The sequence below is a fragment of the Scyliorhinus canicula genome, chromosome 2 (genome assembly GCF_902713615.1).
Source record: "Scyliorhinus canicula chromosome 2, sScyCan1.1, whole genome shotgun sequence".
NCBI lineage: Eukaryota > Metazoa > Chordata > Chondrichthyes > Carcharhiniformes > Scyliorhinidae > Scyliorhinus > Scyliorhinus canicula.
The window spans coordinates 49,739,820-49,765,077 of record NC_052147.1 but is presented as its reverse complement, the minus strand read 5'-3'; the positions used below and the strand labels follow the sequence as shown (position 1 = coordinate 49,765,077).

Here is a 25,258-nt window from a genome sequence, read left to right as displayed (position 1 = left end):
CTCTTCAGTATCCTGCAAGTTTCCGTAAGATTTTTCAATATCCTCGAGACATGTCATAGCAGTGAAGACAGACACAAAATACCTGTTCACCATGTCTGCTGTTTCCTTGTTTCCCATTATTAATTCCCCATTCTCAACCGACGTTCACTATTTTCCTTTTTATATAGAAATTCTTATTGTCTGTTTTATATTTCTAGCTAGCATTCTAGCACATTGAATTTCTCCCTTTTTTATGTCATTCTTTGCTTGTTCCTAAAATCTGTCCAATCTTCTGATCTATCACAAATCTTTGCAGTTGGGGTGGTTTAGGCAGGTCCTTGCGAGAATGGAGTTGTGATTTGTATGATGCGTTATTTGCTTTCCTTTTGGACAGTTCTATACAATGTCATTGTTTTATATGCCAAAAATACCTCAATAAAATTGTTTATTAAAAAAAACTAATCTTTGCAGTTTTGTAAATTTTTCTTTCAATGTGATACGATCCTCAACTTCGCCAGGTTGCTATATATCGTGCAAGCTTCTCATAGTCTTTTCTTTTTCAATGAAATCTATCTTTGCTATGGTTATACCTCTTCAAATGTATGTCACTGTCTCTCAGCTATCCTACCATTTAATCTATTTTCCAATGTTGTTCTCATATCCTTGTAACTGCCTTTTATTTAAGTTTAAGACATAGAACATACAGTGCAGAAGAAGGCCATTTGGCCCATAGAGTCTGCACCGACCCACTTAAGCCCTCACTTCCACCCTATCCCCGTAACCCAATAACCCCTCCTAACCTTTTTGGTCACTAAGGGCAATTTATCTTGGCCAATCCACCTAACGTGCACGTCTTTGGACTGTGGGAGGAAACCGGAGCACCCGGAGGAAACCCACGCAGACACGGGGAGAACGTGCAGACTCCGCTCAGATAGTGACCCAGTGGAGAATCAAACCTGGTACCTTGGTGCTGTGAAGCCACAGTGTACAGACACTACACATCCCCTCCTCAAGCTGAATGTGAAATTCTGAAATGTTATGATCGCTGTTGCCAAGAGGCCCCTTTACTCGGAGCGCATTAATTAATCCTATCTCATTGCCAGATCTAAAATAGCCTTCTCCCTGGTTGGCATTGGAACATACTGCTCTAAGAAATTGGCCCAAATGCACTCAATGAATTAATCTTTCAGGTTACCTTTGTCAATCTGAATCCATTCCATCTGAAGATTAAAATCATCCATGAATTTTGCAGTACCTTTTTAGAAGTTCCCATCCATTTCTTTCTGTATACCCTGACCTACAACATAACTCCTATAAGGGGCATGTAAACTACTCCCATATGTGATTGCTTACCTTTGCTGGTTCTTATCGCTAGCCAAACTACATCTTGATCTTCTGAACTAAGATTGTCTCTCACCACTGTACAAATGTCTTCCTTACCCCACCACCGTTTCCTCGTTTCCTATCCTTTCTGAAATAACTAACACCCAGTAACAAGTGGAAGATTTCTGCAGAAATCCCCTCCCCTAGATCCCCATGGTGGAAATGAGTACCATTCGCAGAATCTGACATCATATCCCTTAAAGACCATGAACAAAAAAATTCTTGTTGACAGGTTAAGTCAACCTGATGCACTGTTAAATGTCCTCTTGATTACAAATTTCCACATGTCAGAAACGGGCACAATAGGGGATCACTTTGCTAGGGGAGGTTGCAACCGTGGATGGAACACACACAGCCATTGGTGACACCACTTGGAACGCCAGGAAATGGCAGTTCTGGTGAATGTTTTAGAGATCCATGTTCAATAATGTAATGTCGGTCCCAATCTGAATTTAATTAAGAATCGCATGAGCCAACATTGAACTGTTTGAAAGACCTGCCAATCTGCAATTGAATGCTCCTGGATATCAAAATGGTAGCCAGTGCAAATGCATGAGGAAAACATCATCCAGAATCGCACCACCTTTTAACCCTCCTGTCTAGATGGTTCCCACTGGTGGTCAGGGTTAGAGTGGGGGGTTTTGATTTACTGAAAATTAACACATGAAAAATATTTTTATGTATCACATAATATTTATGTTTAAAAATTTGAAGTTGCAATTTCAGCAATAGATTTAAGTGCTTAGGCATCTTAAATAATTCATTTCTACACAAGTCGCATTTCTAGCATGCAACAAATTGCATTGATGTGACACTTTGCAATAGAGTAAAAACATAAATGTGGAAACAGGTTGATTGTCGCCAAGTGATCACATGTAGATGAGGAAAAGGTGGAAGCTAAAGATAGATCCTCGGGAGGTTCCAGAAGTAATGGTGCAGGAGTGGAAAGACAAACCATTGCTCTGTCTATGAATAAAAGTGGGATCAACAAAAGACTTGCTAGACAAAGAAGCAAAGGAACATGTGGTCAATATGTCAAAGTCCGCAGCGACGTCAGGTGGGAATTGAAAAGCTAATACACCATGTTCACAGTCACAGAGGATGTGATTTGAAACTTTAGCTCGGGATGTTTCAGTGCTGTGGCAGAAGCAGAAACCTGACTGAAGAAGTTCCAGCACAAAGCTCAAGGAAAATGACCACATCTTTGGTAGTTGAGGCCTCGGTGAGGAAACTTGATTGGTAATGGGAGTGTAGAAAGGTGGAGTTTAAGAGGAGACGCGACTCTGTTGAAAGGGTGGGAATAGTATCCAGGGAGAGAAAAACATTTCCAATGTCATGTAGCAAGAAAGTAACATGGGTGGTCAGGAGTTGAGTGGAAATCAGGTTGAAACTCAGGGCATGGATCCCATCTGCAAGATGCGTTTGGGGAGGCTACGAGGAGAGACAGAGGAGAGAAATTGGAGAAATGAGAGTGTTCAGGAATAGGACATAGGCAGCTCGGGGGAGATTTCCATGGAAGTCAAGCAGAGACAACTAATCTTGGTGGCAAAGACGTCCAAGAGCTCTTCTCCCATTATGTAAGGTGGAGGAGATGGGGAAGGAGAGGTGCATGGTGTCAGTTGGCAGTGGAGAAAAAATGCTGAGATTATCTTTGCAAGATGACCTTAAGTGTGGGGTAGTTTTAAAAGGGGATTGAGGGGTCCAATAACACGATAATGCATCCCCGCTACCTCTGGCAGGCCCGCTGCCATTTTACACTGAATTGAGCATTGATTGGCAGAAGGATGGCACTTCAATCCACCCTTGAACAGATGTCCTACCTTGGATGGCGGTCAGCCAATCAGCTTGGCTGAAAGCACTCCAGTACCTCCAGGCACAGCACTACAGTGGCCAGAAGAGGTACTGTGCCTAAGCCCAAGCCCTGGGGCCACAGTTTAGGTACGTACCCGGGTTCCAAGGGCACAAAGGGTATGATCTTGGTGTCGAGGGGTAAGCTGGGGCGGCCGGGCATGGGGAGCTGGAGCTCCCAGATCCCTGAGGGGAGGACGTCACAAATCTGAAGGAGCCTTCAGATTGAGGCCCCTGCTCCCCCCTCTCTCTCCCTCCCGAGATCATGATTGTTAACCTTTTCTATTTGGCACCCTTGTTCAACTAACACCTGCCAGCCTAAAAAGTGAGGCTGGGTGGGAAAGGCCCTTAAGTGTCCATTAAAGGGCCTTAATAGGAACCTGGGTTCTTGCGCCCCCCCCCCCCCCCTAAAAACTGTGTCTGTGTAGGGGCAGGCGAGATCTCGGAGGGAATCTACCCCATTCAATTTTGCACTCCTCCCCCACTGCCTCAGTACCTACCTGAAGGGAGTGTTAATTTCCAGACTTGGGGGGTAAACAAATGGTTGAACAAACTGGCAGCTGCAGAAGTATTGTGAAGAATGGAGAATCGAGAGTTTGGAAGTGTAGTAAATGTTTAGGGGCAAGAGTTTGTTTTTTCCGGGACTGGAGCAAAATGAGTGATATTAAAAGGGGAAATGGGGTTGGTAAATATTGCAAGGAAATCATCTTCGTAGCTTAAAGGAAAGCAGGGCATGGCAAAAATGGAAAATCCCATTTTATAATAATAATCTTCATTAGTGTCACAAGTAGGCTTACATTAACACCGCAATGAAGTTACTGTGAAATGCCCCGAGTTGCCACAATCCGGCGCCTGTTCGGGGACACAGAGGGAGAATACAGAATGTCCAATTCACCTACCAAGCACATCTTTCAGATTTTGTGGGAGGAAACCGAAGCACCCGGAGGAAACCCATGCAGGCACGGGGAGAACATGCAGACTCCGCACAGACAGTGACCCAAGCCGGGAATCGAACCCAGGTCCCTGGTGTTGTGAAGCAACAGTGTTAACCACTGTGCTCCATGCCGCCCTTACTGCTGCACTTCCTACTGTCTTATTAACATTTCAAGAAATGATTATAAAAACAGAATTCAGTGAGTCTACAAAGTAATTGAAAGCAAACTCTAATCTAGTCGCATGCTATCAGGTTTATTGTTGCAAAAGCTGACAGCATGTAATTACCAGCCTGACATTGTAATTAACAGTAACAAATTTGGGCGCTTACCAAGTTTGACATGACCAAAGCAAAATATGCAGCCATCTGCGCCATTCACAACAGAGTGAATGACTTCTGCCACTGTTCCTGAGCAAACTTCAGCCTGGGAATGTTAAGATAAGCAAATAAAAAACACTGATCGTCATGTGCACATAAATGAAAGTAGAAATTAATGTAATACTAATACAAGCCGGTAATCAGGAGCTCCTGATTTCTTTTCCTTCCACTCACTTGTGAGGCATCTTGGGTAAAAATTGCATCAAATGCAAACATTTTTGGAGCAGCAACAGCTGTTCGTCTGTGGGCGGAACTGAAATGGCCACTCACTGAGGGATCGTAAAGGGTTATCTGCTTTTTGCGAGAGTCTACTTTCAGGAAAGACATGGACTCTGATGTATCATTCGCTCCTTGGGAAGGACAAATCCGTACCATGACCTTTACCTAAAAGGAAACCAAAATGATCAGTTTGCTTCATAAAATCAGCTTTGGATAATTAATTAGTCTTATTTTTCTCTTTGCGGGCAGATCAAAAAACACATATTCCAAAGATTCCATATCATTCTCCTATGGGATCAGAATTCTAAAACATGACCTTCAGACAATGGTCTAGCATGTAACTCGTTTGTTACACATTACTGTAGCATTGGTTTTAAATCCCAAATTTATGGGCAAGGCCATTTCAATACTTCATGTGCAACAAGTGCTTTATATTTCATGCAATGAAAACAAGATGCTCAGTTGGGAAAGTGTGCTTTGTGACTAATTATGCTCTATTTACTCTCTTCACAGAGCTTGAAGAGAAAAGGCTGTGATCTTCAGCACAGCTGAGAGCATTCATCAGAGCACCAAGCATCATGTGAAGCACATGAATCATTCAGCAACCCAATACACTCACTTCACAGCCATTATGCAGTGATGTAGATGAAACGTCACAAAGTGGAGGCCCAGGTAATGAAGGGGACACAGCTGCGTCCGTTGCTAAGGGAGCAACACGTGAAGGGTCGTGCAGCGTATGCCAAATGCCCCTTTTGCGTTGCATCAAAACACACACCTCCAGCGTGCCTGTTTTTGACCAGTGGATCTTAAAACTCCTGCACAATGTCGAGAAGACACTTGTGTCCTTGGTCTGCCATTAAGAAGAGGCAACTATTGTAGTAACTGCAATTGTGACCATTTACACAGATCTTAAGGCACCTTCCATAAATGGTATCACTGCTGCTGTGGATGCTTTGAAGTCCATGTTACAAAGACCAACCATGGCTGACTTTGACTCTCTTAAACAGTGCATATAATTAACAGGGTGGGATTGAATGGCCTCATCCACATGCATCATGGAATACTCAAACTAATCATTGACCCTCATACAGTGAAGGTCTCTGTCTGTGGCATGTGCACAGAAGCACAAGAACAGTTAAGTGACAATAATGACAGCAGTAGTTTTGAACCCACCATTCAATCACCATGGCAATAGAACATTAGTCCCTTAGCATTGGGAGCACTGAAGTGTGAGGCACGTGGACATGCAGTACATAAAAATTAACAAATCACCAAGGTACTTTAAAAAAGATCAGAAACGCAATTGAAAACTCTCAGGACAAGCAACGAAACACCATGTGTGGTCAGTCACTAAATTAACTTCTGTCATTCCTAATGCACTTTGCCATCGCATAAAAGGCTGGCAAAGCACAGACATCTTTTCAAAATGTAGGCACAACCAGTAATCGCAGTTGTCTGATTCTACTTTAAAAAGTCTGAAAGTTATACTGGATAAATGCAGAACTCTCAGGAAGCTCTGACCAGTGAGTAAGTTCCACACCTGTACCCTCACTGCAGTGGCTCACCTTGATCTTCCACTGCTTGCTAATAGGTCCACGGTGAAGCATCTATTTAGGACATTATTATGCAGCAGGCAGCACATTGGTAGAACGGAGCTTAATGAAGGTAGTCAACATTGGGATCACTTCCTCCAACAAATGTAAATATCTGAAATGCTGGTTTATATTTCAGATATCATTCAGGGATGATTCAGAAATGCACCTGTACAGTGATTGTGAAAGGTATAATTCACGGCGGCACAATATATTTTATCTGTTCAAAGCACGACATTTCCCTCTTCCTTCAATGGTCCTCTGACGTGTTTAATTGACTCAGTCATAATGAAGCATTAAGCGTACATTGCAAGAAGTGTACTTTATTTTCTGGCAGGGATCACATACAATTTGGATATATACTGCATTATATCCATTCTTATTTAGGTAATGTACAAAATGATTGCGCCCCCCCCCCCCCCCCCACCATGCTTAATTAGCTGACTGTGGAATGTGTTCCCATAGTTTCCTATGTTCACTGTGCTCCCTAGTTGCTCACTTAATAATGGTGACTGTACTGTGCGGCACGGTGGCCCAGTGGTTAGCACTGCTGCCTCCCGACGCTGAGGACCCGGGTTCGATTCCGGCCCCAGGTCACTGCCCGTGTGGAGTTTGCACATTCTTCCCTTGTCTGCCTGGCTCTTGCCTTCACAACCCAAAAAGATGTGCAGGGTAGGTGAATTGACAACGCTAAATTACCCCTTAATTGGATAAAAAGAATTAGGTACTCTAAATTTATTTTTGAAAAATAAAATAATGGTGACTAGCAATGTTTTGCAGTTGGAAATAGAAATAGAAATATTCAAGTCTGTCTCATGGTGGTTCTTCTCTCTCGCCTTTTGTTCACCAGTTACAACCCAGAATTAAGGATCCAGGGCGGGATTCTCCCCCCCCCCCCCCGGGCCGGGTGGGAGAATCGTCGGGGCGCCTCGCAAATCGCGCCACACCGCCCCGACCCCCGCACACGATTCTCCCACCCCCCCCGAAACCAGTGCTGCGCGAATCGCGCCGGGCCGATTGGAGAATCGGCGCAAACGGCGAGCGGCGATTCTCCGGCCTGGAAGGGCCGAGCGGCCAGCGAAAAAAATGACAGTCCCGCAGGCGCCATTCTAACCTGCTCTCGGGCCGGCGGGACCTGGGGCTTCAAGGGACGGGAGCGGCCTCTGGGGGGGGGGGGGGGGGGGAGGGGGGTTCCAACCCTGGGGAGGTCCTCCGGAGTGGCCTGGTGCGCGATCGGGACCCACCGATCGGCGGGCCGGCCTCTCTGCCGGCGGGCCTCCTTTCTTCCGCTGGCAAGCCTGGATCCATGCGGCATTTTTGTGTGGGTCGGCCTGGGGAGGACGGCCACCGTGCATGCGCTATTTGGCGCCAGCCCAACTGCGCATCCGCGGGACCCAAGGCGACGTGTCTTTTACGCGGCGCCGGGTCTGTGATGCCGTACCGAGGCCACGCCCCCGTAAATCGCGCGGCTCCCCTGCTAACCCCACGGAGGGGGTAGAATACAGGCGCCGACGCCGGAGTAAAACACTCCAGTTTTTACTCTGGCATCGGCACTTAGACTCCCGTTGGGAGAATCCGGCCCATATTTTTTCAAATTACGCTGCTCCACCCTGGATGGGTGGTCGCTAATGGGGATTAAAGCTCATCGAATGGGGCAGCGTGGTGGGACTGTGGCTAGCACTGCTGTCTCACAGCGCCAGGGACCCAAGTTCAATTCCAGCCTTGGGTGACTGTCTACATGGAGTTTGCACATTCTCCCCATGTCTGCGTGGGTTTTCTACAGGTGCTCCGGTTTCCTTCCACAGTCCAAAGATGTGCCGGTTAGGTGGGGTTATGGGGATAGTGCAGGGGAATGGGCCTAGGTAGGGCGGTCTTTCAGAGGCAACTCCCTGTACCCTCACTGCGGACTCAATGGGCCAAATGACTTCCTTCTGCCACTGTAGAAACTCTATGGTTCTATGCTTCTACAAAATATATTGGTACCTCTAATTTGGAATTCAGGACTGTTGGAAATAAAGCTCTTCAGAAACAATGTTAAGTTGGTATGGCAGTGTTGGGAACAATCATTTCTCAGTAAGTACATATAAACATAAACTCAAGAAATCTTATCCAATATTCCTCTATGGAAACCCTGGAAGTAGAATGTTAAATAGATGCATAATCTCCTGATGACCTCATTTTCCAGTCCAAAAATAATGCGTTTTCATATACTCAGCATTTGCTCCCCGCCCCGCCCCCGTGACTCTTTCCAGTCACAACGTGCTACATGTGAATTATTAGACAGCCTCAATCTTCCACCCCATGTCTGGCTGTTTTACTTCCTAGGACCTTATTATTGGGTGAAAGGGATCTAGCAGTTGATATGTGCTGTCTTACGAAGATGCACTCACAAGAGTGCAGACAACATGTGGCAAACAATAAAGATGACGAACACCCACACGCACACCAGCAATTCACTTTTATACTTGGCGTCTCAGTGAGCCCCTTTTGAGGAGCGATTTTGAGGGTTCAAAGCTTAACATATACATAAACGTTTACGGTACTTGGCAGGTCTCCTTGGCTAGCCTGGAGTGGTTTTAACTTTCACCAATTTCACAGATGGAAACAATCTCTTGGTAGCCCCCCCCCCTCCCCCCCCTCCCCACCAACAAATGCAGAGAAAACAGAAAACAGACATGGAACAAATTCCTCAGAACCTACAAGGCGCAGATGAAGGACATCAATATCATCAGGTGTCTCATGCGCTCCACGTTTTCACCACTACCCACACTCAGTACCCGTGTCTTATATCAAGGAAAGATTTCCATTTTGACCCCACAGCAAACAACGGCAGACCTAGAAACGAAGCAAACCTTAACATAAATGAAACAGCCACTGTGAATGAGTAAGGACCTTGGAAATAGCAGATTCAAGGCTTTCTTTACTTCCTTTACTTGTAAAAAGCTGAATGAAGCCAGGCTTATAATTCACAGCATTTTGCACAGGCATGCAGTTGCTGAATGGAACTGTTCGCCTATACGCAGAAAGGCCATGTTGCTATACAATTCCAATTCATCCAATTAACTCTGTGTTAATTATAATTTTCAATTTATTTGGCTGATGTATTGTGGTCTTGTCTTAGTTAAATGAGCGAGCGAGTGTTTCCCTACACTAATTATTTTTTTCATCTAGCTTCTGGTACATTTCTGCTGTAGCTGCTACAAATAACTTAACATTGAGACTGCTGGAAACTGATAAAGGAACTCAATCCCGCACAATAAAGATCAACACATTGAAGCCATAATTATTATGCCTCCCACATGTACCTTGATAACAACCGCTGACCACTCTGATAATAGGTTCATTTTGCCTGGTACCCAGAAGGATTAAGTACACATATATTCTGCAATCAGACAATAAGCTTATTACACAGCTATTCTCAGACTTTCAGACTGGGACTTTTTAGCAAGGAAAGTATTGTACTTAATTAACTTTCAATTAATACTGCTGTGAATCCCACTGATGAGATCCAACATTATTGCACCACAGTGTAAATCACATTATATAGGTCTCACTTCAGAGGCAATTTTACTATGCACTTAATTGGAACTGATAGATGTGTATTACTTTACAAATTAATTTGCTCATTCTCACACTTACACATTGATTGTTTGTGTACACTGCAACTTTCAGGGCAAGATTCTGTTTTAATCTTTGCAAAGGTATTAAATAACTTCAGCATCTTACACACCAAGAGTGTTTAGCAGTAACATAGAGGATTAATCCCTACTTAATTTGCACTTATTTTGCAGTCGCGTTGCGTTCAACAGTCAGCCACTTTGGGGAGCATACAGATTATTAATTTACAGGCAATAATCGCTGTCAAAACTGTCATAATATACATCCATGTATATGATGGTGTGCAGACAGGCAGTGATTGACACACAGGATGACCAGTGAACACACAGAACACAGCAGCCAATCACCAGACAGGACACAACCACTATAAAGCCAGAGGGCACTAGTTTTCCCGCTCTCTCGGGATCCAGCCTCTGAGACAGTCAGAGCTCGTGAGCAGCAACTAGAACAAATACCATGTGGTAGCAAGATAGTCTGGTCAGGTTAGCCTCAGGTCTCCAGTCAAGTTAGCGTAGTGTCAACCCATAGTTAAAGCATGTATTATAGTTAAGTGTTCAATAAAATCAAGTTGCATTTCTTCAAGTGTTGGAAGCCTGTCTCTCTCACTACTGCAGTAAACGCAGTCCTCGTAGACCCAGCTTACCCAACACATCAAAAACCATTTGAATTTTGCAATGTATTCAGAACTGAATGACACCACAATGAACCATTTGTAACTCGTGTTTGTGCTACTACAGTTCCTCTATTACAAAAGAGTGACAAATTAACGGAATTCCAAATTAAAATCAATATTTACAAGTGGTATTAATCTGTATCAATCTTTTGTCAGATTTCCTTCCTATTGGTAAATTTCTAAATGCCCAACTCCATCTTTCTGCTTCTCAGTAGCTGTTTGTGAGTTTCCTCAAAGAGATAAAACACAAAAGCATAAAACCCAGCCATGAGGTTGGTTAGTGAGGGCAGGAAGGTGTTGCTGTGAGGGTGACCACTGCTGCCAGGCGTGGGGGGAGGGGCGCTGGGGGTGTCTTGTATAGGCCAGAGAGCACCTGATTAAGAGGACCCATCCCTTGAACCCTCAGAGAGGCCAAAGGATTCACCAGGCTCTGCATATTGGTTAGGTGGGGTTACTGGGATAGGGTGGAGTTATGGACTTGGGTAGGGTGCTCTTTCCAAGGGCCGGTGCAGACTCGATGGGCCGAATGGCCTCCTTCTGCACTGTAAATTCTATGATTCTGTGTGGCAGAGGGCCTACTCGCCACTGGCGTGATGATGTTCTTAATTCGATTTGTTTGGATTGGATTTGCTTAATGTCACCTGTACTGAGGTACAGTGAAAAGTATTTTTCTGCGAGCAGCTCAAACAGATCATTAAGTACATGAAAAGAAAAGAAATAGAAAATACATAATAGGGCAACACAAAGTACACAATGTAAATACACAGACACCAGCATCGGGTGAAGCATACAGGAGTGTAGTATTAAATCAGGGACGAAATTCTCCGACCCCATGCAGGGTCGGAGAATCGCCCGGGGCCGCCGAAAATCCCGCCCCCGCCGTGGCAGAAATTCTCCGCCACCCGGGAAATGGCGGGGACAGGAATTACCTCACACCGATCGGCGAACCCCCTGCGGCGATTCTCCGGCCCGCGATGGGCCGAAGTCCCGCAGCTGGGAGGCCTCTCCCGCCGCCGAGGTTTGAACCACCTCTGGTGGCGGCGGGATCGGCAGCGCGAGCGAGCCCCCGGGGTCCTGGGGAGCGCGCGGGGCGATCGGACCCCAGGGGGTGCCCCCACGGTGACCAGGCCCGCAATCGGGGCCCACCGATCGGTGGGCGGGCCAGTACCGTGGGGGCACTCTTTTTCTTCCGTCGCCGCCATGGTGTCTGCCACGGCGGAGGCTGCCACTGACGTCACCACCGGTGCATGCGCGAATCGGCGAAGGCCTATCGGCTAGCCCCGGCACCGGGCGGCTGGCGTCAAAGGCCGCTGGTGCCGGTTTTGGCGCCAGTCAGCGTGGTGCCAACCGCTCCGGCGCGAGCCTAGCCCCCAAAGGTGCGGAGAATTCCGTACCTTTGGGGAAGCCCAACGCCGGAGTGGTTGGCGCCACTCCCCTAAGCCGGGACCCCGCGTCCCGCCGGGTAGGGGAGAATCCCGCCCCAGAGCGTTGTTTAGGAGTCAGGTAACAGCGGGCAAGAAGCTGTTTTTAAACTACTTGTGCGTGTTCTCAGACTTTTGTATCTCCTGTCTGATGGAAGAAGTGAGGGATGGAATTGGCCACTTAATTGGCACAATTGGCATCAGGTGGCCCATCCTCCACATTCCAAACAGCTGGCCTAATGCAATGGTGCCAGGAGACCCATGGGCACTCCACCCCTACCTTCCCTCCTGATTTTCCCCCACCTCTCAGCCTACTCTTACATATTATTCATCCCATCGGCTGCAGTGTTTTAAGAAGGTGGCCAACCACCACCTTTTCAAGGACAATTAGAGATGGACAATAAATACTGGCCTTGCCAGCGATGATCACATTCCATGAAGAAAATAGTGATTTTTATCACAGCCGGAGAGTGCTGCTGTAAATGGAACTGTAGTAGCTATGAAATAATTGGATACTAGAATCTTCCATCGCAGGGAGTACTTAGCAGAGGATAAGATTTTATGAACAAAATGTTTAACCATGATGATAACACTGTAACTTTAAGGTCCAATTTCCAATGAAGTAGAACAATTCTGTCAAGCCAGAAAATCCCCAAATCAAACTCCAATCAGTTCAGAGTTAGCCGATTTTCGCCTGGGCAACAATTAATATGTTATAATCAGCATCTGAAGTCCACTGCTAATCAGCGTACACTGACCCCATCTGGAAACTGCATCCAGAATGCACCCATCTGAATGTGAACATTTTGTGAAAACACAGTCAGGTACAGCTGTGGCATTTTAAAGATCGAAGTGTATTAGGTTCACACAATAGCATTTTGGATATGGAACTGGTTGGTCGTTTCTCTCACTGGTTTCAAGAGGGAGAAATGGATACATATGTTTAAAAACTCGAATGACAACTGATTGTGGGGGGGGGGGATTGCAACTTGGTGCAGGAGCTAAGGTTGGACGGGTGACGGCCACGCTCGCTGGTCCCATCGGGGTGGGGCGGGGGGGGGGGGGGGGGGGGAGTGCGAAGGTGCATGCTGGGCTAATAATGGAAATGGGAGGGGTGGACCCTTGGAGGTTTCTGCACCCGAGGGAACCGGAGTACTCGTTTTTCTCAGCAGTCCATAAGGTATACTCGCGGATCGACTTTTTTGTGGTGGGGAAGGTTTTGTTGGCTGGGGTCAAGGGGTCGGAATACTCTGCAATTACAGTGTCAGATCATGCTCCACATTGGGTGGATATGGCACTGGAGAAGGGGGTAGCACAGAGGCCGGGGTGGAAACTGGATGTGGGGCTTTTGGGGAACCAATTGTTCTGTGAGAAAATTGAAACGGTAATTAAGGAATATGTAGGTTTCAACTGTACGGGTGAGGTGTCGAAGGCAGTTGTCTGGGAGGCTCTAAAGGCGGTGGTGAGGGGTGAGGTAATTTTGTTTAAGGCCAGGGTGGACAAAGAGGAGAGGTTGGAGCGGCAGAGGGTAATAGATGAGATGTTGGAGATAGATAGGAATTATGCAGAAGATGGGGACCCAGCGAAGCTGGAAAAGAGGAAGGAACTACAGGAGAGCTTCGACCAACTGTCCACCAGGAAGGTGGTGCGCCAACTGAGACGAGCAAGAGGTGCAGTTTAAGAACATGGAGATAAGGCGGGGATAAGTATGTTAGCAGGTCAGCTCCGGAGAGAAGCAGCAGCAAGGGAAATTGTTCAGGTGAGGGATAGGGCAGGGAAGTTGGTGGTGGCCCCGGAGCTGATTAACAAGGTTTCTGAGGAGTTTTATGAGACGTTGTACAGGTCAGAGCCACCCGGGGGAGACCGTGAGATGCAGGAATTTCTAGATGGGTTGGAGTACCCGAGGCTAGGGGAGGGGGACAGGGCTACATTAGAAGAAGCAATAGTGGAGCTGGAGATAAAGGATGCGATTGGGAGGAGGATGCAGTCGGGGAAGGTGGCAGGGCCGCATGGGTTTCTGGTTGAATATTATAAAAATTCAAGGATAAGCTGGCACCCCTGGTGGTGGGGATGTTTGAAGAGGCGATAGGGAAGGGGGTGTTGCCACAAACCTTGGGGCAGGCATCGATTTACCTGTTGCCAAAAAAAGATAAGGATCCGACGGAGTGTGGGTCGTATAGGCCCATATCACTTCTGAATGTGGACGCAAAAGTGTTGGCAAAGGTACTGGGGGGTAGGCTGGAGGAGTGCCTCCCAAAAGGTGATAGGTGAGGATCAGACGGGGTTCGTGAGAGGGAGGCAGCTCTTTTCAAATATTAGGAGGGTTTTGAACGTCGTTATGGCACCCGTGGAGGGGAAGGAAACAGAGGGGGTTGTGGCATTGGACGCCGAGAAGGCATTTGACCGGGTAGAATGGGGGTACTTGATGGCAGTTCTGGAGCGGTTTGGGATTGGACCAAGATTTGTGAACTGGGTAAAGCTATTATATAAGGAGCCGAGGGCGAGTGTCCGCACAAACAATATCAGCTCGAGATACTTTTCTCTCCACCGTGGGACAAGGCAGGGATGTCCTATGTCCCCCCTGCTGTTTGCACTTGCGATTGAGCCGTTGGCCATCGCATTAAGAAGTTTGGGAGCATGGAAAATAATAGTGCAGGGGGGAATAGAGCATAGGGTGTCCTTATATGCCGACGACTTGCTGCTGTATGTATCGGAACCAAGTGTGTCGATAGGGGGAATATTGGAGCTGCTTCAAGTATTTGGGTCTTTCTCGGGGTACAAGCTGAATCTAGACAAGAGTGAGTATTTTATGGTTTCTCGGCCGGGGGTGGGGGCAGGGGTTGGGGGGCTGCCATTCCGTAGGGCAGGGACTAACTTTAGGGGATGCAGGTTGCCCGGGAGGGGGGGAGGCTTCGCAGGTACAACATCACTAGTTTGGTGGGGAGAGTGAAAGCCGATCTGGCAAGGTGGGATGGTCTCCCTCTGTCACTGGCGGGTCGGGTGCAGGCGGTTAAAATGAATGTGTTGCCGCGATTTCTGTTTATTTTTCAATGCCTACCGATTTTCCTGCCAAAGGCTTTTTTCAGGGAGATTAAAGGAAGGATTACCTCGTTCATATGGGGAGGGAAGGTGGCCAAAGTGAGAAAGGTGCTGCTACAGAGGGGAAGGTAGGCAGGGGTTTGGGTCTCCCGAACTTGATGTACTACTACTGGGCGGCAAATGTGGAGAAGGTGTGGAGCTGGGTCAGAGGGGTTGATTCCCAGTGGGTCAGAATGGAGGAGAGTTTGTGCAGGGGGTCGGGACTGAAAGCGCTAGCAACAGCGCCGCTCCCGATAGCTCTGGGGAAATACTCAGGGAGTCCGGTAATAATAGCTTCATTGAAAGTCTGGAGGTAGTTTCGCCAACACTTAGGGTTGAGGGCAGGGTTAAGGGAAATGCCGATTCGGGGGAACCACAGATTTGAGCCAAGGAGGTGGGATGGAAGTTTTCAGAAATGGGAAGAAAAGGGGATTAAGACGCTAAAGGATTTGTTTCTTAGGGGTCGGTTTGCAGGACTGAGGGAGCTGGAAGCGAAGTATGGGCTGGAGCAGGGAGAAATGTTTAGATACATGCAGGTTCGAGATTTTGCCAGGAAGGAGATACAGAGCTTTCCGGAGGAACCGGCCTCCACATCGCTGGAGGAGGTGCTGACGACAGGGGGACTAGAGAAGAGGGTAGTGTCAGCGGTGTATGGAGCTATTTTGGAAGAGGAGAAGGCACCACTGGAAGGGGTCAAAGCAAAGTGGGAGGAAGAGTTGGGAGAGGTTATAGAGGAGGGGGTCTGGTATGAGGTGCTCCGGAGAGTAAATGCCTCCACCTCATGTGCGAGGCTGCGGGTGATACAGCTGAAGATGGTATACAGAGCACACCTCACGAGGGCGAGGATGAGCCGATTCTTTGAAGGAGTAGAAGATGTGTGAGAGCGTTGCGGGGCGGGGGCGGGGGGGGGGGCGGCCTCTCCACCCTGTGCCGTGGCGTGGTGAGGGGACCTGTTGGAATACTTGACCCTTGAGAAGATTAAGTTTGAACTGAGGGGAAGGACGGAGGGGGTTCTACAAGTCATGGGCATTATTCATTATGCACTTTCAGGAACTGGATAACATCGAACATTAGTTGGGGGGGGGATGGGTGGGAGGGTTGGGGGGAGGGGGGCTGGGTGTACCAAGGGTGACTATGGGTAATCCCTGATTCCTTTTTGTCATTTGTTTATGTAAACATGCGGGCTGATGTTTGGGGGTTGGTGGGAGGATGGGATCGTTGTTATTGTTATAGGGATTGACATATTTGTTGCTGATTATTGTTTATCATTGGTGGGTATAAATTCAGGGAAAAATGTGAAAAAGGAGAATAAAAATATATTTTTTAAAAACTCGAATTACCTTCTTAACCTGTCTCCTGGACGATTGTTTCACCTTTTGAGTGCCTCCATTTTAACTTTATCTACTGACCTCCTTTGGCTTCTTTATATTTCTCCATCTTTCTGTTCCTTTTTGCCTGATTATTATTGGTGGGGTATGCTCGGCAACATTTCTCTCGTTATCCGAGTTCTGCAGATCTCTCAAACATATCTCGAAATTCTCCTGCCCGGCCTTTCTGGGGATGATGTGGTCATAGATCATAGAATTTACAGTGCAGAAGGAGGCCATTCGGCCCATCGAGTCTGCACCGGCTCCTGGAAAGAGCACTCCACCCTATCCCCATAACCCAGTAACCCCACCCAACACTAAGGGCAATTTTGGACACTAAGGGCAATTTATCATGTCCAATCCACCTAAACTGCAACATCTTTGGACTGTGAGAGGAAACCGGAGCACCCGGAGGAAACCCACGCACACACGGGGAGGAAGTGCAGACTCCGCACAGAGAGTGACCCAAGCCGGAATCGAACCTGGGACCCTGGAGCTGTGAAGCGATTGTGCTATCCACAATGCTACTGTGCTGCCCACAAAGTCTCAAGTGAGACTTCAATCTCAATTTCCCTGCTGATTTCAATATTTGTGCGAGAAGTATCAAATTATTGACTAGTCACCTGATATGCAAAAGGCTACAACACCCAGAACTAGTTGCTCCACCTGCAGTAGAAAGGCAGAAGCTGGATCAGAATTATACCACCCCGCAGGAGACAAGAGTTTCTCTTTAAAATGATCAGGACAGACAGCATAAACGAGAGAGAGAGAGAAAAAAACAGAAGGCCCTCATTGTGTTTTTCCCAAGTTAAAAATGCAAGTAAACCATAAACTTCAGCACAGAGTTTTTGGTATCTGAATGAGAGGAAAATAATCATTGCTGAGCAATTACTAAGAACTGTAACTGTGATGACATGAAATCAAGGCCCAAGAACCAGAAAGGGAACATGGCAGAAAATGCACTTTTAAGACTTTAACCTGTTGCTGTTGGTACTATTTTCTCTTTTATTTGAATTATTCCTTCCGCAATGGTGAAATCTTGTATGATCACCTTTTTAACCTGTTAATCAGTGGAATTTTCCATTTTTGAAATTAAGTGCTGTGGCAAACGGGTTCCGTAGTATATTTCCTGTTTGTTGGATTGGAAGAAATAGCGCCTGATTAAGCGCTTGGATGCTCATCTGTCACATCCTTGATGAATTTGTGTGTGGCAGCCTGCAAGGTGGCACACCGAACCTGTGTGGATTGCTGAATGAGCCACAAGCAAGGAAATTCAGCGTGGCAGTGACCTATGGGTCCACAGGCAGGTATGTCCTCCCACTCCACAGGGCATTACATAATAATAATAATAATCTTTATTAATGTCACAAGTAGGCTTACATTTACACTGCAATGAAATTACTGCAAGAAGCCCCTAGTCGCCACACTCCGGTGCCTGTTTGGATACACAGAGGGAGAATTCAGAATGTCCAATTCACCCAATAGCACGGGCGGTATTCTCCGCCGGCTCCAAAAATCGCGGAGGCAGCCGCGAACTCAGCCGAGGTTCACGACGACCTCGGGGCCCGCTCCCCGCACCTAATTCACCCCCACCCGGGGGGGCTAGGAGCGGGCCCCCGTCGTTCCCGGCCGCGACCTCGGCCGCCAGAAATGACGCCCGAACGGCGCTTCGCGGATTACATCAGCGCGCAGACAACGCAAACCCGCGCATGCACGGTGCCGTCTTTCTCCACCGCCGCCCGGCAAGACGTGGCGGCTTGATCTTACCGGGCGGCGGAGGGGAAAGAATGCGTCTGTTTTGGACGCAGGCCCGACGATCGGTGGACACCGAACACGGGCCTGTCCCCTCCGGAGCACAGTCGCGGTGCTCCCGTCCCAATCGGGCCCCTGGATGCCCCAAACGGGCATCCGGCGCCCGTTTCACGAATGCAGCGACCAGGTGTGGTTGCTGCCGTGGTGAAACGGGCGTGAAGGGCCGGCCGCTCGGCCCATTGGGCTCGGAGAATCGCCGTTCACCGTGAAAAACGGCGAGCGGCGATTTTTCCGAGGGGGGGGGAGAATCGTGGGGGCGCCGGGGGGGGGGGGGAGTAAGAAATGTCGGGAGGCCCTCCCACGATTCTCCCACGCCACGTGGGGAGCGGAGAATTCCGCCCCACATCTTTCTGGACTTGTGGGAGGAAACCAGAGAATGCAGAGGAAACCCATGCAGACACGGGGAGAACGTGCAGACTCCGTACAGACAGTGACAAAAGGTGGTAGATGTGATTCACCAGATCACTAGAGAAGCACAGCCTTGTCTCTCACTCAACTGCAGATAGGAGAGCCAACGTCAGTAGGCCCTTGGTCAATAAAGTTACCTCCATGGTATGGGCCAACTCTCCTCATCCTCTATTTTCTGCTGAGGCTCCCCTGGACCCGGGACCTCGGTGTGGGTCTCCTCATAAAGCTGTACTCGGTGGCGCTGGTTCTTTATCCTCCTCCTCAATTCCATGAGCACCATCAAGGAGCCAGCAGTGAGCCCTGACTCTATTCTGGCTTCAGAGATATAACAGATTAATGAATCATGGGGAAAGATGGCTAAGCTCTACTCACAAACAGCACGCCACTGTCATGGCTGCTGCATCTGCGCTACCAACCTTGCCACTGATACTGCCTTGTAGTGGAGTGCAAAGTCACAGAATAAGGTAAACAAGATGTCATCACTGACACTTCACATCTCAATCTCATAGAAGTCGGAAAAGGTTTGGCGCCATTAATGACATGCGCCAGATTATCAAACACACCGCTCCAATCTCAGATCTGGCAGATCTGATTAAAGTTGACTTTAATTTTCCATGCCAATTGGAGAAGGCACATTCGATGCTTTCAGCTAATATCAGGCATACACGCTGCATCTGTGCTTCCTTAACGGTTGCCTGCATTCCAATTTTTCACAGCCTTGTGTGTTAATGCTGGAATGGAGCGACTATATTGTTAAGCCCATGACTCCAGCTGTCTCTTGTTATAATACTAGAAATGGCAATGGCTCCAATGGAACCTTCTCAAGGAGATCTTCCACTTTTCTCTCAGTATTGACGACATTTCAATGCTTTGAGTGCAAGCAGGTTGGAGTTGCCCCATGAAAAGAGGCCCCTAGTCCAGCCCTGGGCTCTTCCCACACTTACTCCGTCCCTCCCGTCCAGTTTTTTTCCAGTTTGATTTCTGCCTGTGCCATTAAATCGACTCTTGAACACAGTGATGTTCCGATTTCACTTTGAGACCAGCTTCAACCCTTTCTTATGACTGTGCCTCTAATTTTCCTGGAATGCCACATGCGCTGGTAAAGGTGGCACCCGTCATTCTCCAGCCTCTCCCAATCCTGGACCCGACAGTTACTGTTGTGGATATTCCAACCCACCCATCTGAACCTATAACTGCCAATTTCCCAATGTCCACTGTGGATCTCATCCCATCCCATCTCGAGGCTGTGTACATGGTAACATACAACGCTGACACCCGTCCAACAGGAAAGTTTCCCCCCCTCCCCGCCGGCCCTTGTATTACCTCGTCCCACTCTACAGATTGCAGGTGTCCCCTCACTCTGGACATCCCACCTGCAGCCCAGTATTATGCAAGACAACACCAAGGCCAGTGACATTAGGACGATGACCACTTCCTGAACATCAAGCTGTGTCTTTTCTGAATTGTGCACAAAGTCATTTCCCCTACCTGGAGCAGGACTATGAAGTGCATGCCATGCACTGTCGCAAGGCTAGCAAGGCCCCAGGACTGACTTCACTGTGACATCCTCACTACTTGACCCGCGATTAGCAACTATGATGGTCTTTCTCTTTGCTCTACCATTCCTTCCTGCCTGCTGACGACAGAGTGTACCTCCATGAGTCTCTGTGAAATCCCTCCCTCATGTGCACTCCTCTCACCTCCCCCATTTCCATCAGTCTACCATGACCTTCCATCTCATGATGCAATAACAACCCCCCTCTCCCCCGTCCTTGTATTCCTGAGTCTGCGTGTTTTCCCTCCAATTCGTGTAGGTCCCTTTCCACCCCCTACTGTGTCTGCGTTCCTGTCTTTGCCTTGGGGCTCCACCTTCGGTCTTCCCTCTGCCTGCCATCGTCCCACCCGCCAGCCCCACCCTTGCCCATTGTCTCTCATCACCAGCCCATTCCCACAGGTCACAATGCTGATCACTGTCCAGGTACCTGTCCTGCCTCAGCCCCCAAAGAATATCCTCTGAACAATGGAGGAAGTCAGTGGGGGGAGCAAACCTACAGTGTAGCGTCCCCCAGCCAGTGTAGCGTCACTGGCTTTAGGGAGAACCCCCGAGGTGGTGCTGCTATAACAAGGCTCCACATAATGCACTCGCCTCTTCTCATGGGCAAAGTGAGGACCATCAGCTGCACGACAATAATATCCAAACGTGTTTCAGACCAACCTGATTTCCCACTGACCTCTCAAGTAATTGGGAGAGGCCTCGTAATTCCGGTGGGCTGCATTTTTAATCAGCATTCATAAGATGATAATGCCATACAAATGGGGTTGCTGCGGGAAACCCAACCCCCAATCCACCAACCACAAAAGCATGGTGAGCGGAGAATTCCAAACTCTTTTCCCAACAGCAGCCAATCGAGTTTTGGCTCGCTCCAAATTTTTTGGTCTTGCCCACAACAAAACCCGCCAGGGACTGGATGGGAAAACTCCGCCCATGATCATAAGGTGAGCAAGGTTGGGAAATAAATATTCCAGAGTACACAACATTTTGAAAAGACAGGCGTATGGAAAAGGAAGTGGGGTAGCCCTGGAATAGATGATACAAGGACAGTCAGAAGAAAAATCCGGGTTCAATATGTCAGGGCGTGGAATCAGAATGGATAGATTATTAGGAATAACAAAGGTCATGAAGTACCATAAGAAGTAGTTCATAGCACCGCTCCCCCACCCACCACCAACACAGTAATTATACATTGAACAAAAGAATTAAGCAAGAAATACGTTTAGCTTGAACAAAGGCAATTTAATGATTGTGGGGGACCTTAATCTTCATATAGGCTGGACCAATCAAATTCATAAAATTGGTCTGGGAAATGAGTTTGTGGAAAGCTTTTGTTACAGTTTCCTGGAACAATAAGCTAGAGATAAATCTATTTTAGATCTAGTATTGTGCAATGAGACAGATCTCATTACTGATCTCATAGTATCAGATCCTCTGGGGAAAAAGTGACCATAATACAATTGAATTTCATATTAAGCTTAAAAGTGACACACTCCCGTCCCAAACAAGAATCTTAAATTTAAACAAAGCCAATTACATGGGTATAAGGGGAAGCTGGATAAGCTTGATTAGGGAAATAGAATAAAAGCTATGGTAGTACATCAACACCGAGGTCTTGCGGTTTCGCAGGTTAACATCACTGCCTCCGAGCTCCAGGCTCACATCCCACTCCAGCACTTATTGGCCATGGAAGGAATGTTTATGATGTGGTTCAACAGGCTGACAAATCAGTCTGCTAATCCTATAAATGCCTTCCCACTATTCCCCAAATGGGGAAAAGAGCATCTGTGAAAATGTGAAACAAAGTAAATCATTTTAAGAAACAATCCAAATTGCTCAATAAAAATACATTCCACTAAAAACCAGCAGCTCAGCAAAATAGATCCATCTGTGGCTCACACGGGAAGTTAAGGATAGCATTAGATTTTGAAAGGGTGCTTATAAAGTTGCAAAGAGTAATAACCCTGAGGATTGGGAGCATTTTAGAAACTAATAAAGAGAGTGACCAAAATGTTGATGGAAAGGGGACTCAAAAACAAGAGTTATCTTGCCAGGAATATAAAAACAAGATCTTATACGTGTATATAAAAAGGATGGTAGCTAAAGTTAGCTTTGACCCCTTCAAGATAGCGACTGAAAAATGACCAGGGGTAATAAGAAAATGACGCAGATGTTGAACGAATATTTTGCATTGTTCTTCACAATAGACAACACCAATGATATACCAGAAATAGGTACGGTAAAGTCGCCATAGTTCTAGATGACCATAGGCTGTTAAGTAATGGGTTAAGAGACATTCCAATTAGTTGTCTCATTTATGTTAAGTATCCAATAATTGAGACTGATTATGTAAAGGGGCTTCAGGTGGCCTTTGTGTCAGGTGATGTGATGTTAGAGTTTTGTGCAGAGTCTGTTGAAGTAAATTAAAGGTGTTTGTGGAAAAGGAGCAGAACCTTTGACTCGTTACACAACAGCAGCTAAACGTATAATAAAGGCTGCTTTCCTCTTTGAGGGGGAGAACTGGCTGGTGGTGATTTAACCTGAGGATCACACCTCAGGCGAGGGGCAAGGTTGAGAAGGTGGGGCCTTCATGAATAACCAGAAATAGGGGGTGACCAAGGGAATAATAAGAGTGAAGAACTTTCAGGTAATTAATATCAGCAAAGAAAAAGTATTGGAGAAACTTAAGACATTAGAAGCTGACACAAATCCAAGAACTGGATGGCCTATGGGCTAGGAAAGGTGGCTGCACAGCTAGTGGATACACTGGTTACATCTTTCCAAAATTCACTAGAATTTAGAATTAACCCAGCAGATTGAGTTATCAAGTGTGACACCGCTATTCAAGAATGGAGATATAGCAGAGAATAACAGACTAGTTATAATCACACATCAGTTGTCGGAAGGAATGCTGGAATCTGTTATTGAGGAAGTCTTAACGATGCACATAAAAATCGTGGCATAATCAGACAAAGTCAAGATGTTTTTACAAAATGGAAAATATGTTTGGCATTTTAATTGTATTTTTGAGGATGGATGAATAAAAAGAAACCAGTATGCAGTTTGATTTGAAAAAACCATTCGATAAGATGTGACACAAAAGATCAATTCACAAGGCAAAAGCTTCTGGAGTTGGGGGTAATATATCATCATGGATGAAGGATTGATTAATGGACAAGACGCAGAGGGGAGGGAGAAACAGGGCATTTTCAAGTTGGCAGGCTACATGTAACTAGTGGATTACCGAAATGATCAGTGCTGGGGCTTCAGCTGTTTACAACCAATATTAATGGCTTTGTCAAAGATGTACCTAAATTTGCTGATGATACACAGCAAGTTGTAAATTTAAGCTGTGAAGACACGGGGTAGAATCTTCCGGTCTTCTCCTGAAAAGAAGCTCGGCAGATGGCAAAACTTATTTGACGTGAGGCCAAAAGTCAATTTCCCAAAGTATTCCTCAATGATAGATTCCAGCATTTCCCCGACAGCTGATGTCAGACGATGTTGGGAAGTCCTTCTGCAGGCATTAGCAAGTCTTGCCTGCTCATTAAAAGGCCACTTCACCGGAATTAGGTCGCCCCACCAAATTCAACTCCCTGCCAGTGAGAAATCAGAACGCTCACTTTTCCAAATGCACGTAAGTAGTGTCCACCCAGCGAGGTAGACTTTTTCCAATGTATTATTGCTGCATTACCCACTTTGTGGAGAGTCGGTGCCGGCCTCTGCTGAGACCAGATTAAATATAATGTGGAGAGGTGTGAGACTGTTCACTTTGATATTAAGAATAGAGAAGTAGGCTAGTTATTAAAAAGACGCAAAACTTACAAATGTTGATGCTCAGAGAGACTTGGCTGTGCTCTCACAAGGAAGGTACTGAAACAACTAGGAAGGCAAATGGCATGTCGGCCATTATTGCAAGTGGATTGGAGTACAGGAATAAGTAAGTCTTGCTACAATTTTGCAAGGTGGTGAGACCACACCTGGAGCACTGTGCTAAATATTGGTCTCCATATTTAAGGAAGGATATAGTTGCATTGGAGGCAATACAGCAAGGGTTCTCTTTTGGTCCCTGGGATGAGAGGCTTGTCCTATGATGAGAGACTGAGTAAATTGGGATTATACTCTCTGGAGTACCTCTCTGGAGCTATTTTGGAGTACACCTCTCCACCTCATTGGAGCAGCACAGTGGTTGGCACTGCTGCCTCCCACTCAGTGCCAGGGATCAGGGTTCAATTCTGACCTTGGGTGACTGTGTGGAGTTTCCACATTCTCCCCATGTCTGCTTCGGTTTCCTAAAACAGGATGTGCAGGTTAGGTAGACTGTACATGCTAAAATTGCTCCTTAGTGTCCAAAGGTTAGGTGAGGTTATGGGGTTGATGGGGACTGGGGCCTAGGTAGAGTGCTCTTTCAGAGGTTCAGTGCAGGCTCGATGGGCCAAATGTCTTCCTTCTGCACTGTAGAGATTTTATGATTCTATGAGTTCAGAAGAATGATAGTTGACCTTGACACAAGTTTCTTACAGGGCTTCACAGGGTAGACACTGCAAGGTTGTTTCTCTTGGCTGGGGAATCTAGAACACAGGGGCACAATCTCAGGGTGAGAGCTGATCATTTAAGACTGAGATGAGGAGCAATTCCTTCACACAAAGGTTTGTGAATCTTTGGAATTATCCATTCCAGTGGACACCCCATTGTTGAATGGAGAAAGGCAGATTTCAGTCACTCGCGGGATGCGGGGGACGATCAGCAAATGGAGTTGAGGCAGAGGATCAGCCATGATCATATTGAATGACCAGCTCAAGGGGCAGTATGTTCTACTCCTGCTCCTATTTCTGATCTTTTGGATTTTGTAGTCTGTAATGAAGCAACGGCGCTCGCCATGAACCTTGAAGAAATGTCTCCACGATAGATAGCCACCTCTTGTGGCCTAGATTTCTCCTTTTCCGATGTCAGTTCAAAAGTGGCGCCAAGTCAAAGGGATCCCCAGTCATCCAAC

General features: G+C 46.9%; 1 protein-coding gene across 4 annotated transcripts in view; it reads right to left on the bottom strand.

Moving 5' to 3' along the window:
* kif26ab (kinesin family member 26Ab) overlaps window positions 1–25,258 on the bottom strand; it is a 267,250-nt gene that overhangs the window by 55,099 nt on the left and 186,893 nt on the right. For all 4 annotated transcript variants that reach the window (XM_038777909.1, XM_038777924.1, XM_038777918.1 and 1 more), the window contains 2 exons: window positions 4,697–4,906; window positions 4,475–4,568 (listed from right to left, as the gene is read on the bottom strand). In XM_038777909.1, the coding sequence (XP_038633837.1) occupies window positions 4,475–4,568; window positions 4,697–4,906 (304 nt within the window). The remainder of the gene's footprint in view (window positions 1–4,474; window positions 4,569–4,696; window positions 4,907–25,258) is intronic.